Source organism: Eublepharis macularius, chromosome 5, assembly GCF_028583425.1.
Source record: "Eublepharis macularius isolate TG4126 chromosome 5, MPM_Emac_v1.0, whole genome shotgun sequence".
NCBI lineage: Eukaryota > Metazoa > Chordata > Lepidosauria > Squamata > Eublepharidae > Eublepharis > Eublepharis macularius.
In genome coordinates, this window is record NC_072794.1 from 55,834,815 (window position 1) to 55,853,182 (window position 18,368).

General features: G+C 38.8%; 1 protein-coding gene across 4 annotated transcripts in view; it reads left to right on the forward strand.

The window, feature by feature from the left end:
* ZNF644 (zinc finger protein 644) overlaps nucleotides 1–18,368 on the forward strand; it is a 74,588-nt gene that overhangs the window by 30,623 nt on the left and 25,597 nt on the right. For 2 of the 4 annotated variants that reach the window (XM_054980158.1, XM_054980157.1), the window contains exons 4-5: nucleotides 11,563–14,573; nucleotides 14,763–15,368. In XM_054980158.1, coding sequence (XP_054836133.1) covers nucleotides 11,594–14,573; nucleotides 14,763–15,368 — 3,586 coding nt within the window. In that variant the 5' untranslated portion in view covers nucleotides 11,563–11,593. Of the gene's footprint in view, nucleotides 1–11,562; nucleotides 14,574–14,762; nucleotides 15,369–17,812; nucleotides 17,936–18,368 lie in introns of all 4 variants that reach the window. The other 2 variants (XM_054980160.1, XM_054980159.1) reach the window with 2 other exon arrangements.

Here is an 18,368-nt window from a genome sequence, read left to right on the forward strand (position 1 = left end):
TTTCTGTCAGTGAAAGGGAGCAGAGCCCTTTCTGGAGCTGTTTGGGCCTTTGAGAAAGGACTAGGAGTGTGCACCAGAAAAAAAATTTGGTTTCTCGCTTTGGTTTATCCGAAGCAGGAAAAAGCTTTGTAAACACCTGAAACCCTAAGTGGCAAGCTGCTTTGGATTCGGGTATTTAAATTGCTTTGGTTTGCTCCGTAAAGATTCCGAGCATACTGAAGTGAGGGGGAAGCTTCCAGCCCCCCGCCGCCAACACCCCTCCACCCCACTTACCTGACCCTGAAAAAGGGTATTTAAATCCCTGCTGACAGCTGCTTGGCGAGGATTTCCCTGCCAAACAGCTGGTCCCAGGGTTTAAATTCCCCTTTCTGAGCCGATGCGCAGCAACATGGGAAGGGTCATTTAAACCCAGGGATCAGTTGTTTGGTGGGGAAATCCCCACCAAGCAGCTGATCCAAGCTGGCTGGGGTTTAAATGCCCCTTTCCGTGCTGAAGCGAGAAACCCGAATTTTTTTCTGGTGCACACCCCTAGTCCTTTCTCAAAGGCCTAAACAGCTCCAGAAAGGGATCTACTCCCTTTCACTGACAGAAAGAAAGCCTGGAAATCTGGAGAAACTGATGCGCGGCGGCATGGAAAGGGGCATTTAAACCCCACCCACTTGGATCAGCTGCTTGGTGGGGAATCCACCGCCAAACAACTAATCCAAGCCGGCTAGGGTTTACAGTGCCCCTTTCCATGCTGCTGCACAGTGGCATGGAAAGGGGCATTGTAAACCCTGTCCGGCTTCCATTAGCGGCTTGGCAAGCTGCTGATCCAAGGGGGGAAAGCCCTTTCCCCGCTGCTTTGCAGCGACAGGGAAAGGGCATTTAAATGTTCCTTTCCTGGATCAATCTCACAAATAATTATGGAAACAAAGTACAATTGATGTAAGAATTTTGCTATCAATTTTAAAGTGCTCAGTGCCAAATGAATTTTTATACAAATTTTATTTTATTCAAATTTTACAATCATTACAATACATAAATTACAAGTGTAAAAGGTAAGTAGTGACCATGTCCCTTTAAGGTAATCCAACAGGGAAAAAACTTTGAATCTTCAAGGTTACGTTTGTTCTTGACATCAAACCCTAGAGGATCCCTTATAAAGTGTGGAGTATTATTCCAACATGCAGTCTATGGTGGACAAATGAAACAACCCGATAGGGCTGGTAGTCGGTGTATGACTGAAATTGACAAGATTCGTTCTCTCTTCTTTCAATCAGGTGGATATCAAGGAAGAACGGAGAACCCGCTGGGGGCTCTCCCGACCCTACAAGCTGCCAGCTTGAACACTCAGCTTGTTTCACAGCTCATTCCAATTCCTCTGGGGCTAATTTTATTACCACCAATACAAAACTACAATCAATCAAGAAAATGTTCACGTGCTGTATTCAGCGCACATCAGGGCGGTCTCATTTGGCACTGAGCACTTTAAAATTGATAGCAAAATTCTTACATCAATTGTACTTTGTTTCCATAATTATTTGTGAGATTGTTCATACTTTATCGGCAGGTGCTGTTGGTTGAGTAGCTGATTAAGTGCACCTTGCAAGACACCTTTTGTATTACTACAGCCTTTCCTGGATCAGGCAGCTGATCCAAGGGGAGGGATACTCCTTTGCTTGCGGCTTCTCAGTGGCAGGGAAAGGAACATTTGACCTCCGCAGGCTGGTTCGGGGGTGAAATGCCCCTCTCCATGCCGCTGCACAGAAACCCCTGACAAGCGGCTAATTTGGGGATTTAAATGTCCCTCTCCGTGCCGCTGCGCAGAAACCCCTGACAAGCAGCTAATTTGGGGATTTAAATGTCCCTCTCCGTGCCGCTGTGCAGCGGCAGGGAGGGGCATTTCACCCTGGCAGGCCGCACTCAGCCGCTTGTCAAGGAAACCCCTGACAAGTGACTGATTAGGGGATTTACATGTCCCTCTCTGTGTCGCTATGTAACGGCAGGAAGAGGGGCATTTCACTCCAGCAGACTGCACTCAGCTGCTTGTCGGGAAAACCCCCGACATGTGGCTGATCTGGGGATTTAAATGTCCCTCTTCGTTCCACTGTGCAGCAGCAGGGAGAGGGGCACTTCACCCTGCAGGCTGCACTCAGCGGCTTGTTGGGGAGACCCCTGACAAGTGGCTGATTTGAGGGTGAAATGCCCTTCTATGTGCCACTATGCAGTGGCACGGAGAGGGAAATTTAAACCCCCGCAGGCTTCACTCAGCCACTTGTTGGAGAAATCCCTGACAAACAGGTGCTCCTGCGGTTTAAATGTCTCTTGCTGTGCCACTGCGCAGTGGCAGGGAGAGGGGCATTTCACCCCCGCAGGCTGCACTCAGCCACTTGTTGGGAAACCCCCGACAAGCGGCTGATTCAAGGGTGAAATGCCTCTCTCTGTGCCGCTGCGCAGCGGCGCTGAGAGGAGCATTTCAAACCCTTGACCCGAAGCTTTCTAAAGCTATACAGATAGCTTCAGGAATCTTTGATTCGTTGTTTCCGAAATAGCCCTGGTATGCAGGGGCCGTTTCGGAAATCCCGAATCTTTGCAAATCGGATCCGATTCAGGTATTTTTCCTGAACTGGAAACCCAAATCCCACACTCTTAGAAAGGACTCATCAGGGCCATACTCCAGCAGCAATCACCAAACAGTTTGCTACCACCTGACTAGCATGACTCACCCAGGCCTGGCTGCTTGCTACTGTTGAACAACAGCCATTTCATGAAAGCTAGTGTGTAGTAGTGGTTAGAGTTTCAGATTAGGATCTCAAATTCCCCTTCTGCCATGGAAACCCACTGGGTGACCTTGGACCAGTTGCACATTCTAATTTTAATTTACAGAAGTGGGGGCGGGTTGGCCATTAAGAATGCCAGGACCCACTCTGCACAACATATTTTAAGCTGGCGATTCTGAGCAGTCATGCTGATTGGTGCTGAAACAGCTTGGGGTCCCATCATTCTGCACTGCACAACCTTATCAACAACAACAACAACAACAACAACAACAACATTCTCCTTGAGGCGATTTGGTGTCTGCTGATGAGTTGAGATGTGTCTATTTGAAGCTGCATTTTGTGGGGGCTGCAGCTATAATAATTTTAAAAAAACTATTTGTCATAATGTTGCAGTGTTGGGAACCCCCCCTCCACAATCCCTGTATTTGCTGATTGGACTATCTCATGGCCACTGGAGAGGCAGTTGGTGGCAGAGTTCTGTGGAAAAACAAGTACTTGTTTGTTCCATTCTCATTTTTTTTAAACCCCAGCCAGGAAAGGGTTAAAATGCTGCTGATTCATTCCCTCCCAGCAACTTCCCTGCCACTTTGTTTCACAAAGGTCCCCCCCCCCTCTTTGGCATTAAGAGAAGCCATTTAACCTTTTCCTGGATTTTAAAGCTAGGAGGAATGAGCAGTAACTTTATGACTCATTTCTATCTTTGAAAAGAAATAAATGAGAGTGTGTACATACCCCCAAGGGAGGAAGAGAAAAGCAGCCATTTAACCCTTACCTAGCTTTTAAAGTCAGCAGAGAATAAGCAGCAATTTTAGGACTCGATCCCGCCTTTGAAAAAAAAAGTGTGTGTGTGCATACTTGGGAAGAAGGAAACAAATGGAGAAGCAGCCTTATGACTGATAAAAATGGCAGAAAAGGAGTTCAGAGAGCTGAGGATGGTGGGAGTGGTTACCGGTAGAGAGACCAATCAGCTCCTGGGGGGAAGGAAGAGGGAGGCATGAGAAGCAGAACAGGAGTTTTTGATTCTGCATGGACATAACATGTGCCAGCGGCAACTTAAAGTAGCTTAAAAAAAACCCATGGAATGTGTGCAGAGGAAAAAAAGCTAGGAAAAGACGAACAAAAACCGTTTCTGCTTTCCATGACTCCCTTCTGTGTGCAGAACTCTGGAGAACATGGGAAGCAGAATTGATTCTAAAACACTGTAAAGTGACTGTGTGGAAAACACTCAGGATACGTTAGCCAGTCAATACTGGCAGGAGGGGTCAGCCTGGCCTTTCCAAACCCTGTAGCAGAGGAGGCAACGGCACCCAGCACACCCATGGCAAGGGAGGATGCAGCATCCAGCTGCTTGCTGTGATGGCATTCTGTGAGACGTGGTGAAGAGGAGAATGATGTTGACTGTTTTGGAGTACCCATTGTGGAGGAAAGTGGGGTAAAAATGAAGTGAATAGATAATAAATATAGCTAAGGTGATAAATGCTAGTTTTGTGGGTAGGTGGAAAGGAGAGAATGAAGCAGAGAAGGGTGAGGATACGGGGGTTGTCAGGAGAAGGGAAAGAATAAATAGTGTTGGAAAAGGTGGTACAGGGGCAAATGAGGTGTCCTTCACAAGCCCTTGCAAGTTGCCTAATGTGTAACTGTGTCTGGCCTAGCCTGGCAACTGTCACCACATAGTGTTTCCAAGTAGAGAATGCCGGGATAGGGAAGGAGAGAAAACTGAAGAAAAGTTGTCCAAAATAAAGCTAGGTTGACTAGTAGGTGAGAATAAGAGGAGGAGGCAGAAAAATGGAGGCTATGGGACCTTTCCGGGAATGTAGTTTTTAATGGAAACACTTCCAGATACTGTCAGCCTGATTACAGTAAGCTATGTCTTATGATGTGTTACAAAGAAGAAATAAACTGATACTGAATCAACTGAAGGAAAATTGGAATTTGTTCAGATGGTATGCATGATTTTAAATAAAATCACAGCATTTAGAAATCAGTATAAAATTCCTTGGTGCTATTAGCTTTATTGTATTGCATTACTTGCACATTAGAAAGGTTTTATTTCATTTTAAATATTTAGCATAAGCTGTATGGGAAGCGTGCAAGTAGTTCCATGTTTTGAGTGGTGCTGCTCAGATTTTCAGATGTTACTCTTATTTTGGATGTTTTTCAAATTAACAAAAAATAGATGCTAGAGCAGCATCTATGGATGTGGCTTTAAATTATTGAAATTTATACTAAACGGATGTCTCAGCAATAGTAAGTGAAACAAAAATTGAGTATGTAATAAGCAAAAACTTGTTAGCAGCTTTAATGAGTGTTGAATCGCAGCTAGAGGAAACTGCTGGTTACTTGCCGCTGAAAAATATATTCATTTTAAAGATAGTCATGTGACAAAGGTGCATACTAAGCTCTTAGTTCACAAAACAAATTTTCCGGTTCTTGACATTTCACTACTCTAAATGGAAAACACTATAGTGTTAATTTAGCTTAGGGCATTTTTACCTTTTTACAAATAGGTTGGTTTTGTTAATAGAACATGCATAATACATGTAACATAGGTTAAGAAAGAAGAATCCATCATTTTATAGCTAAACTTTAAAGGCTCTGGTTTGTTGGGATTTATAGCACTTCTACATGCTGGTCAAATGCTTATTTTGTTTTATTATTGAGGTTGCAGGATCAAGTTAAACTTCTTATGTACATACTCCGGCAATTAGAAGTATATAATTTTAATTTTGAAGGATTTGACAATAGAGATGGGCATGAACTGAAATAAGAACCAAAATTCGTGATGAACCAGGCCAGTTCATGGTTTGTGAACCTGCGGTTCGTCAGATCCCATTTCTGACAAACCGCCATGAACTTTAGGCTGGTTTGTTTGGTTCATTTTTCCGTTCATCACTGCAGACAGCCTGGCGCCGGTCAGTCAGTTTCCTAGGCAACAGAGGATGGACTTCCTGCAGAACTTCTGCTGATCCGGAAGTGACCTTCTGCTGACCTGGAAGTGGTGATTTGGTGGCTCAGAAGTGACATTTTCACGAACCAAAACCAATTCATGAACCGGGGCAGGTTTGTGAAAGTTCATGGTTTGTGAAACACGACGAACCTCATGGTTCATCTTTTTCTGGTTCGTGCCCATCTCTGTTTGACAATACTTTATGCCCAAATGGAGGAAAATAAATTTGACAAATACTACAGGGATTCTTAAGAGAACACTTTCCATGCTCAAGTTCTTCTGAAAATAAATACTATTTTCAAAATCTCAATAGAAAACTGACATGTTCCAAAGCATTTGAAGACCTTTCAATTCTGGTATGAAGGTATGTAGGTCTAGTTGTGTAAATACAGCAACATATAGTTGTCATATTTGGACATTTTTCCATCCTGATATTTAGAACAGATTTTTTTTCATCTAAGTTATTAATGGGTATAAATTCATTTGCCCTGTGTCATAAAAATATAATCCAAGTAACTTTTGTCTATCATGAGTAATGAATCTGAATGGCATAAGTGTTCTTTCCCCCTAATGATTTGGGATGTTGCTTGTAATTTGAGTCTTGCATTTATAGCTTATAATGTTTGAAATTGCACACAACCCTCTAGGACTTATTGAAACAGCTGATTCTTTGATATTCCTGTTTTTGTTGTATGGTGGTGTAGTGCCTTTGTATGAAAATGGATATTGGAAGAGCATCATTTTGTTTCTTTCAGACACTAAACAATGTATATGTTTTACTAGTTCTGTTACCCATACCTGCAGTTTCTGTGGTGTTTGTATTACCTTTTATAACATAAAGCTGAGTTTACAGATGACCTTTTATGTGTGGAAGGTGTCTTCTACTCATGGCTGTATCCAATGTAGCATTAATGAGAAAAATAAAACTTAATCTGAAGATGTGCTTCTGTTAGTGCAAAAGGAAGATAGATAAGTGCTTGTCTATCAATAATAGCACTGCAGAAGCACTTCTGCTAGTGCTCGTCTAAGAATTTGCAGAACAATGCTAGTGGCTATACTTCTGCTCATGGTCCTTAAATCTAACCTATATTGCTTTCTAATTGAATTTGACAAACCCTTAAATGTAACTGTGCCAGTAGGCACTAGCATAACATTTAATTTGGTTTTGTGTTTAAATGAGTTAGCATTTGAATGAGGATTCTGTTACAATTTGTGTAACCATATTACATGGAAAAGGTTGCCATTATAAAATAGGTATTCAGTGTATATTAACCTACTTGTAATAAATACAATTAATAATGTACATAAAAGAGTAAAATTAACTACCTTTTGTTTCAAAGAATTCTTAATGAACAGAAAGTGGGCAGCATAGATATGACAGGAAGGTTGAATCTAATCTGAATTACTGAGTGACCTAGGAAGTTTGCTCAGAGGGGATTACAGAATAATTATGTTAATATGCAATTATCACCTCATTTCTTCTGTAGTAACCTCAAGATGTAGTGTGGTAAGGGTGTTATAGCAAGTGCTGATAGTTTGCAAAAATACTGATGTTTGAGATTTCCGAGACAATAAGACTAGCCTGAGGCATTTAAGTGATGATCTGTCATCTTGTAGACAGATCTGACCTTTGTGCTTCATTTCTTAAAGCTTACATTATATGGCTACAGGCAGCTATAGCTACAGAACTCGTTAAGATTTTTCTAGAAAATGAAATGTTTATGCAAAAAATGAAAAGGAGATATTTAAGACCTGCTTTTTTCTTACTTCCTGAAAGAAGAATTGTTAGCTAAGTTACTGCCATACGGAGTAGTTATTAGAAATCTGAAATTGTGAAATGTAACCTGAATTACATTTGTAGCTGTAATGTATGGAGACCCAAACAAGCTTCAGGCCTGCTTGGAAGAACATTTTGGAAATCCCTTTCAAAGTCTCCCTCAAGCATTAATTAAACTCTCAGCACGTATCCTGGGCAAACTGGCTCCCCCATTCCTTTAGCTGACACTTCAGTTGCTCTTAAAATTCTGTCCCTTCTGAAGATTATTTAGCCCTCATTGGACTGTTTTAAGTATATTTTTGCCTTTTCTTTGCATACCTACGGTATCCCCCAAGTATGCAAAAACCCCTACCTTGGCTGTGGATGGTCCCCTGTTGAGTAACTTTGGGTTGAGACAGTTTATTAATTAGACATTGTGTTACTATGGTTTAAATTACTTTTAGCCATAACAGCATGTTATTTTGAATCTTCATTTTTCCCAAGAAATGTTTTTTAAATGTATTTCTACCAGAGGCATATGCATTCAGTTTAGTGTAGTGATTTGTAATACTGAATTCTAGCGAAAGTTCTTTATAAAATTGAAGTTGATTGAACAGTTTGGTTTACAAACTTGTGTGGAAATGTACAGTGGGAGTATAGAAGTCAGTGTAGTGTAGTAGTTAATGGTCTGTATAGTGTAAGAGTTTTGGAGTTTGTCTGGAGATGCCTGGATTCAAGTATCCACTTGGCTATGAAGTTAACTGGATGATTTTGGGTGCCTCTCTCATCTTTTAAGGAGGGGAGAACAAGCTGCTTGTTGTAAGCTGCTCCACACTGTGGAGAAAGGTAGGGTTTGAATGAAGTAAATGTTGGCCAAGGATTCCCACTGCCACCTGAGGTCCTTAAGGAATGGATGATGTTGTTGATGGCATCTTGAAGAACAACTATGCTCAGACTCTTCAGAGCATAAACGTTTTTTACAATTAGACATTTTATTACTAGCGTTTGAGATGACATACATATTTAGTTATTATTCCATTTCTACAGTAGCATCTCATTTATTGTTTTCTTAACCATTACAGTATTCCCACACAAATGCTTTTTAAAAATCTTAACTTATTCCTGAAATTGAAACAGATCAGTCCATTAAATGGAATACAGGTCTAGGCTGAAACCATCTATTATTTTTGCTTTATAGTTTCAGATGTCTGAAACGTAGTGCTTATTTCACAGTTGGAATAAATTTAAAGACAAATGTTGCTGATTCCAAGAGTGTAATCCATAATTTGTACGCATTTAAAGTGCAGTATATGACCTAGTTAAACATAAAAAAACCCCAAACCTTGAATCCAGATCCATCACTGAGAAAACTGTAATAATTTAATTTTGGTTTTATCTCAAGATCTGCACATCAGTGTTCCATAATCTTTCTGCTGCATTAGTGCATCAGGCAGTGTTCCTGAAAAAGACTGGCATTGTTTCTCTGAAGTACCTGTTTGCTAACTACATGCAGATGGCACAGCTGAAGTATGTCCTGTAGTAACCCCTTAGATGTGTAGATGATGATATAATCTTGGTTGAAATTTCGGACTTGTGTGGATTACAGGGATTGGATATGCGACATGAATGCATCTGATCCCTGAAATAAGTGGTGTGAATACTTACTCTGGAAGTAGATTGAGGGGAAACACCAGTTTATTTTCTGAATTTTTAACCAGCTTCTTTTAGCTGTTTGATTCTCACAAAAATTCAGGGCCTGTATTTCATTTAAATTAAAATCTGAGTCACAATTTTTATCTAATGTATATAAAAGTGTTCTGTTACACAATTATAATCCAGAGTATTTGTGCATTTAAAATGTCTTGTATGTAAAAGCAACACAGCTTGGTATCTTCATGCAGACTTGTGGAAGGTTTTCTTGAAGCCATTCTGATAATGAGAATTGCCATCTCCGAGCTAACATGATATTCTTAGTTTACCACCCTGCTGTTCAGGGGGTACCAACAAAGTTGCTTTAAATGGGAAGCGTCTGTTCTTTCTCTGAACCCCTAACACCAGAACAGATGGATGGAACATGGAACATGAAAGGTTTTACCTCAGAGGTGGCAACAGTGAAGCCACTCATTAACACTGAATTTACCACTTCGTTAGCAACGTTGCTTCCTGTTGAGAAACGCTAATACAGACTTTCAAATTGACTGAGCATACATTTGTCTACTTCTGTGACTGTAATTCACTGGAGAAAATACAAATTTTTTCAAGGCAATAAACATCCTAAATTTTTTAAAACTTCATTTTGGTTGTTAAGGCTTAAACGTAGTAAGTGCAGTGAGTGATCCTGGTCTTTGCATTTCATCTCACTAACCTTTTTGTAGTCTTGCTTAATAGCTTTTGTACTGCCTATTTTTCACCGCCTTGAATGTACTGATGTGACTCCTACTGGGTGCTGCATTATCGCCATTTTAGGGTGATAAAGTTGAATATGATTTATTCAGAATCTATTTTTTCTCTTTGTAAATCTGTTAATATAAAAAATGCAAAGTTGTTAAAAGCAGGTAAGTCTTGTTTAATTAAAAGCTTAACAGAGGCCAGCACATAAATCACTTTTAACAATGGAAGATATTACCTCCATAAATATTTATGACTTTATTTTCAGACTTACATCAGCATGGAAACCTCACTATTCAGTTTTTAAAATGGGCTATGATCTGATTTGAATCACATCTTTTGCCCATAAAACGTATCCATCACTTGTTTTAAGCCACTTTTACACATTTCTGTATTTGGAAAATACAGTTAAGGTGTCTTTCACAACTACTTATGATTTGTTCAGTGTTTACCTCATTTGACAGGATCCAACTCCTGAGTTTTTTAGAGGTATATAATTTTTTTCTACCAATTTAAAATAAGATGATACAAATGTGTAGTGCTTTTGAGAAAGCCATGGCAACTGCTTACCATTAAAAAAAAATTCTTATGCTGTGTGTTATGCCACACTTGTGTAGTTCCTGTATATAAATATAGCTGCTTCTTGGGTCATATGTTGATGATATTCCTGTGGTGGAATTGCTGTGGTTGGCATACTAAGCTGTATATACAAAAGTAATGTGATAGATAAAGAAAAACTGTATGGATATGAAATGGTAATACAGATGTAGATTTTATGAAGTGTATGTGAAGTGGGGGAAGCAAAAACACTAAAATGGGATTTTCTTTACTTACACTGTATAGCACATGGTGTCTCTAATATAAACCATGAGCAGAAGGAGCTCTGGAAACAGATCTTCCACTCCTTCCTCTTCTCTTTGTGCCCCTCATGACACCAGTCCCTTGTGACCCTAGAAAAGTTGATGCTGGTAGTCAGAGATTTATTTATAATAACGTGCTTATATACTGCTCTTCTATACAGATTAGTGCCCCATTCAGAGCAGTGAACAAAGTCAGTGTTATCCAGCTGGGGAGCTGGATCTGAGACAAGTGGTTACCCAAGGCCACCTACTGAGCTCATGGCAGTAATGGGATTTGAACAAGCACAGTGCTGATTTGCAGCCCAACCACTTAACCACTGTGACACAACAGCTCATTTATATCCTGCCTTTCTACACACTGGTGACCTAAAGGAACTCGTATGCTTCTCTTCCTCCATTTTATGGTCTCGGCAGCCCTGGGAGGTGGGTTAGGCGGAGAGTGTGTGACTGGCCCAAGGTCACCCAGCAAGCTTTCTTGCAGAATGGGGATTCAAACCAGGGTATCCCAGATCCTAGACCGACTTTCGAACCACTGTGCCATGCTGACTCTGGAGTTTACAGAGTCCATCCTAATGTGTTTTTATCTTCTTTGGTGAGATTTCTTACACTTCTACTTTCTTAAAAGTAATATGGAGGATAAAATATATTTTGAAATTTGACAGTTTTCATAGAAATTGCCCACTTTCATTAACTAATATCAAGGTTGTAAAATAAACGATCCTTCTCGATTTGAAATGGCTTTTAACTAATCTAAATTTAAAACTGAATTTGCTTAATATAAATGCAAAAACTGTTTTCCTCAGTTGTATAGGAGAAATTCTAATAAGGATATATTTGTTTTTGTTCTAGCATAAATGAGCTTAATGGGCAGACCAGGAGTATGGATGAGATAAATACTGAGATTATTGGTGCTAAAGGAGAGCTGCTAGATGACAGCAATTTCATCTCTGGAAAAAAGAGTGGCATTCCCAAATCACAAGAGACTGAAACATCACTTCAGAAAAATACGTTGCCTGAAGAGCTATCAAAGGACAAGTCTGAAAAAGCCTTAAGTGGAGGCCAGACATCTCTATTTATACACACTGGTGCTCCTACTGTTTCTAGTGAAAACTTTCTCCTGCCTACAGAAACTGCTGTTAATGGACCAGTTTTACACTCCACTTTATCTAAAACTTCCATGATGAATAAAGGCAGCATTTCATTAACCACTGCACAAACTGCGGTCCATCAAGCAGATTCTTGCTCATCTACGATAGTGGTACATGATCTCCAACTTCCCACAAAGACTTCATCCCAAAATTCAAGTCAAAACCAAGTTTTGTTTTTGTTACCTGAAACAGCACATTCTAAGAACCTGACACATTCCTCAAAAAATCTACCTCCCTCTGCTTCAGTTGCTTGTGATACACAGTCGTCTATAGGAAAAAGCATAAAATCAGACAGCACTTTAGTAAGCCAAGTAGATGCATGTGAGGATAGCAAAAGTTCACTAGCAAAAGATGACAGTAATAAATCATTAATAGGCACTTCCTCAGGTACAGGTGAATTCCGGGCAGAAAATGATGCAAATTGGGATCCACAGAAAGAGTTTATAGAATTTCTCATGACAAATGAAGAAACGGTAGAGAAGTCACCAGTTCAGCCTAAAGTGGGTGTACAGAAAAGGAGAAAAAGAAAGATGGATGTTAGCAAAATAACACGTTATACTGAAGACTGTTTTAATGAATCAGATTATATTCCTGATAACTCAGAGTCACTAGATGTTGAGTTTTTGGAGCAGGGTGAGAATCTTCAAGTAGTAGAAACACAGAGATTTTCATTAGCAAAAGTGAAGCCTGAATCAACAGATGAGGAGTTGGAAGTTGTGGATGCCATCCAGCAATTGATCTATAATCCAAGTAATAAATGTGCAGGTGATGCTTCTCCTGTTCACACTAGCACTTTTCTTTCTAATACTCTGTTAAACAAATGTGAACAAGATGATTTAGAATCACCATCTAATTTCAGTACTGATGAGCCATCATTTTATCCCTGTACTAAGTGCAATGTGAATTTTAGGGAAAAGAAGCACCTGCACAGGCACATGATGTATCACTTGGATGGCAATAGTCATTTCCGTCACTTAAATGTTCCAAGGCCTTATGCATGTAGGGAATGTGGCCGGACATTTCGAGACCGCAATTCCCTTCTTAAACATATGATAATTCATCAGGAAAGAAGACAGAAACTGATGGAGGAAATTCGTGAATTGAAAGAGCTCCAAGATGAGGGTAGGAGTGCACGGTTACAATGTCCACAATGTGTATTTGGTACCAATTGTCCCAAAACCTTTGTGCAACATGCCAAAACCCATGAGAAAGATAAAAGGTACTACTGCTGTGAAGAATGTAACTTCATGGCAGTGACAGAAAGTGAACTTGAATGCCATCGAGGAATTGCTCATGGGGCAGTGGTAAAATGTTCAATGATCACTACAGATTTATCTGAGAGAAAGATACAGAAGAAAACATTAGTGAAAGATTCCTTCATGGAATCAGCAAAGAAGTCAGCTGACTATTTGTGCAAATTGTGTCCATTTACTACGTCAGCCAGAAGCATTTTAAAGAAACACATGGAATACCTGCATCCAGCATCATGCATAGATCCTTTTGGTAGCCATCTTAGGTTAGAAAAGAGAAAAAGTCATATTATAGAAGAACCATTAGATTTTGGTAGTAGGACTAAACATTTACTCAAACAGTCATCTGCCTTTCCAAAGAACTCTGTTTTGAAACAGGATATAAAGAGACCGTTTGGTTCTGCATTCCAGTCAAGTAACTTTACAAAACTTCACAAGAGACCCCCCAGGATACAGAAGGCTCGGAAAACCGTTGCACAGTCAGCTGTAAGTGTGTACAGTCAAAGCTCTACAGACAAGCCTATTTTGAATAAAAATAGCTCTGGCCAAAAACTTAAATATTTACATCATGCAGGAAAGCAAAAGGCTAGTGTCAAAGCTAGCAGTAATTATTTATATAGGTACAAACGTGAAAACCATAAAATTAAAAAATCCAGCAGCCCTTATCTTTTACACTTAAAAAGGGAAGCTGCAAGATCTGTCAGATCTTTACCTTTATTGACTTCAAATAATTCTCATAATAGATTTATTATGGATTCTCTTAACTATGATGCAAAAAGACCAGGAGTCTATAAAGATAGACATGTAACTGTAAAAAGATTGGTTAAAAGACCCAAAAGGGAAGGCTCTGTAACAGGAGATGATTTGGACAGTTATCCAGACTTTCTACATAAAATGACTGTTGTTGTTTTGCAGAAACTTGCTGGAAAAAAAGACAGCTATGAAATGGAGGATGAAAGTTCATGGGATAATGTTGAACTGTGTGATTACACTACACGGTCTGTGGAGGATGACTCTTACAGTGATATTAATCAGGAACATGTAAACCTGTTCCCTTTATTTAAAGGTAAAATTGAAGAAGAAGCTGGCAGTAAATCTTCTCTTAGATATGAGCAAAATGATGGATTTTATTTTGAGTATTATGAAGATGGAGAAGGTAGCAATTACTTGCATGACTTTCAAGATCCTCATAATTTAGAAAGCATAGGCACAACATTGCCAAAACATAATTCAGTTTTCCATTGGACTGACTTATCACTTGAGAAAAAAAACTGTCCGTATTGTCCAGCGACTTTTGAAACTGGTGTTGGATTGTCTAATCATGTGCGTGGGCATCTTCACAGAGCTGGGTTAAGCTATGAGGCTCGCCATGTTGTCTCACCTGAGCAGATAGCAACAAGTGACAAAATGCAGCATTTCAAAAGAACTGTGACAGGAACCCCAGTTAAACGAGTTAGAAAAGGTAAGAGTCTTTTTTTAGTAATGGTGTGCTGGATGAAGGGGATATAAAAATGTTTAACATTGAACTAGTTTTGCCTCTCTCCTGTGATGGCTTTTGTTTATTATCTTGGGTGAAAGCTTAACATGTACAGCTTAAGCAGGCTGTTAGTGTCTGATACATTGATAAATCAATATATTTTTCTTTCTCTAGCTATTGAGAAATCAGAAAGTTCTTCAGAACACACGTGCCAGCTCTGTGGAGGTTGGTTTGACACTAAAATTGGATTATCTAATCATGTTCGAGGACACCTGAAAAGGCTTGGTAAAACCAAATGGGATGCTCACAAGTCTCCAATCTGTGTTCTAAACGAAATGATGCAAAATGAAGAAAAATATGAAAAAATCCTGAAGGCATTGAATAGTCGGCGTGTGATTCCCAGACCATTTGTTGCTCAGAAACTTTCCTCCAATGATGATTTTTTATCTCGAAATGTTATACCTCTTGAAGCATACCGCAATGGCCTAAAGACTGAAGATATATCAGTGTCTGCCTCAGAGGAAGAAGGGCTGAGTTTCCTCAATGAATGTGATGAAGCAAAATCAGTACTACGTGATGAAAAAAAAAATCAGTCACTTACACTGATAGAACTTTTGAAAAATAAAAGGTTAGGAGAAGAAAGAAATACAGAGATATCTCCTCAAAAAATCCATAATCAAACTGCAAGAAAGAGGTTTGTTCAAAAATGTGTTCTTCCATTAGATGAAGACAGTCCTTTGATGTATCAGCCGCAAAAAATGGACTTGACTATGCAGTCAGGTAAGATGCTTGTTTAGAGCTAGTTTTATTATTCCATTATACATGTTTTTCCATAGAATTTAATTAATAATCTAAATGTAGTTTTTACTGAAACTTTTTTCTTTGCATAATTTTCAGCAGAAAAAGTATTTTGCATGAAAAGTGTCTTACTTTGTGCATACAGCTTGAGTTCTGAATATAACATTGCTTATGGTCTGTAACAATTGAGGATGCTCATAAAGAAGAAAACAAGAAGTCTGTTTAACAAAACATGATGCATTTCTCAGATACTTCACATCTGGGGGAACCCCTATATCTTTCAGAGACTATAGGTGGTACAGATGTGTAATCTGCTCATATTGTTAGGATTGTTCTTAATCTTGGGTAGGGGAAGAGACTGTAAACATTTATGCAAGTTTAATGCATGCTTGGTTGGGTAATGGTGGATGATGTGTGGAATACTCTTAGATTATAACTATCCTGTGAGTACTACTAGTTACCTGTAGTCTTGTTTGAACACAGTTGTTGCCATCAGGGTTCTAATACAAAATCCTTGTAACTTTATGAACTGAGATTTTCTTAGGAACTGTGCAAACAAATTTATACTCTAGACTGCTTTTGTTCATAGTCCCTATAGCATAGTTTTAGAGTGCTCTTTTTAAAGATACCTTTCTATCTTGGCTCTCATGGCTCAGGGACGCTCTTCTTGGAATCCTTTGACAACACCTCTGCACAAACTTTCTTGCAGCTATCATTTCTTGCTTTAGTTTGAGTTAATATTTATGTAATATATTCTGCAGGTGAAGAGCATGATCTTGTATAATTGTTCTGCTGGTTCTTTCAGTACTGCAGTATGATACAGTAATTGTGCTAGTACCTGGTTTTTTTCTGGGAACAGTTATGTGATCAGCAGACTTCATGTGTTGGGTCTGTTGTTGCAGAGTGCCACTTCAGGCTGCAGGTGAAGTTCTAGGTTTTCATAATGGGAACTTTGAAACACTAAATCCCACACCTGCAGCATGAAGCTGTAGAGTACAGCAATGGGTACATTTCATGATACTGCTGATTGTGTTCCAGTTCTCATTTTTTACTTTTCACTGATATCTTGGCATACTAAAACTTGCTCTGTATGATGGAGAGAAAAAAAAGCAGGTTATGGTATTTAGAATCTACACATGGTTCATTTAAATATTTTGGTGAAGTTCTTTAAAGTAATTTTCCCAGTAAATCATCAGTAATGATGATAGTACCTGAACTAATGTTTTGCTGCCTTGTATCAGTGCTGCTTAATGTTAGGAGGCATATTTCCTAAGCTTCATTCCAAATAGAAAGGCACTGGCATCATTATAGTTATAAATAGGGCTGCTTAGCTAAATTTGATTAACATAAGTACTGACTATTAAATTGCATTGCTGCTTTAGTTACTAAAATTAATTATCTTAAAATTGTCCCCAACAATAATACCTTTCTTTAAATATATTATATTAAATAAAATTTCATTTTTATTATCTAGCTATTCTTTGATTTTTAATATTTTAATATATCTAAGAATCATTTTATTTTTCTCACCTGGCTTTTCTTTTGATAAAATGTTTTGAAATGATTCCCCCCCTCCCCAGTGTGGTGTAGGAAGTATGAAGAAACTTGTGTTGCCCAAGTCAATATTTTCCTAAGAAGTGCAGTGAAAACTTTTATTTGTGTATGAGTCAAGTTGAGAAGAAACCGTGTGTATGAAAGTAAAGTTTAGAAGAAACCACTTGTTCTGGTTTCTTTGTCTGATGTAGTTTTGTATTGTTTCACTGTGTGTTCTCTCCTGTGATAGTTAAGATGTTAGTTTGTTGATCATTTATTTAGCACAAAGATTTTAGCAAAAACTACAAATCATTAACTTTCATTATTGATTGCGCATTCAAAGTAATGAAGATAAAATGCACTGAATAAAATGTTTTGTCTAACAGCTGTGCAGTGGTGTGTTTTACCACCTTTTTCTCCCAGCCTTCATCAGCAGCCTAATTTAGTATTGAGCCTTTTACAGTCGTGTGGGTAAAACACTTTAATTACCACTTTGTCAACTAGACTTTCTAATTCTCTTTATTGGGAATGTTGCAAGCTTTGAAACTTCTTAACAGAATTGTGCTATTCAAATCACAGGATTGTATTTTGGGGTTAGGAAATAATCTGTGTAATGTGAAGATCAGCAGGAAAGTGATAATAGGTGTTAAATTCAGAGAAGCTTAGGGATTCAAATCGCGCCTTCCATTTTTCTCACAAAATAGCATGTTTTGTGCTAAATGCTACATATGAAAGTAATAGCCATTAGCTTGGATCCTCTTGGTATATGAAACAATTGTTCCAATGCAGTGAAGATACTTGAAAGCAACTTTTAATACAGAATTTTTCAAAACGCTTTGAGAGTTTCATTTTTTTTAAAGAGAACTGGATTATAGTTTTCTTTTGAATGATAGGTATGCCTGTGAAGCTTAGAACGTGTGTGCATTGCAATACGGCGTTTACAAGTGCTGTTAGCCTGTCCAACCACTTACGCGCTTATACACGAAAGAAGAGTGCTGGACTTTTGACTGGGACAGGTATGTTTGCTATGGACGTACAATCAAGTCTGTCTATACGTTTTTCTCATCAGACTTGACAAATTCATTTACTAATTCAGTTGACATTTGAAATTCTCTGAAACAGATGCTAAAATTTGAGACAGAACTTTAGCAACTTGCAAACTTAGGTTGCTATTGTCCATTTTTTCATGCCTTTTTTAATTCTCATTGTTTTATTTTTGATCCAGCATTATTCCATGTATGTAAACTGTTGAGAGCTGAATGCTTTCCGTTTTCTGGCTAAATTCAAAAGTGGCTGCTTCTGCTAATGAGAGGATATGCCAGCTTGATCGTGCGTTTTTTTTTCTTTCAACCTATCATTACAACTCATCCTTAGGTAAATTAATATAGAAATAGGCTAAACATGGGCAATTACATGTTTGTACAATTTTCAGTACCTTATGTTTGATTA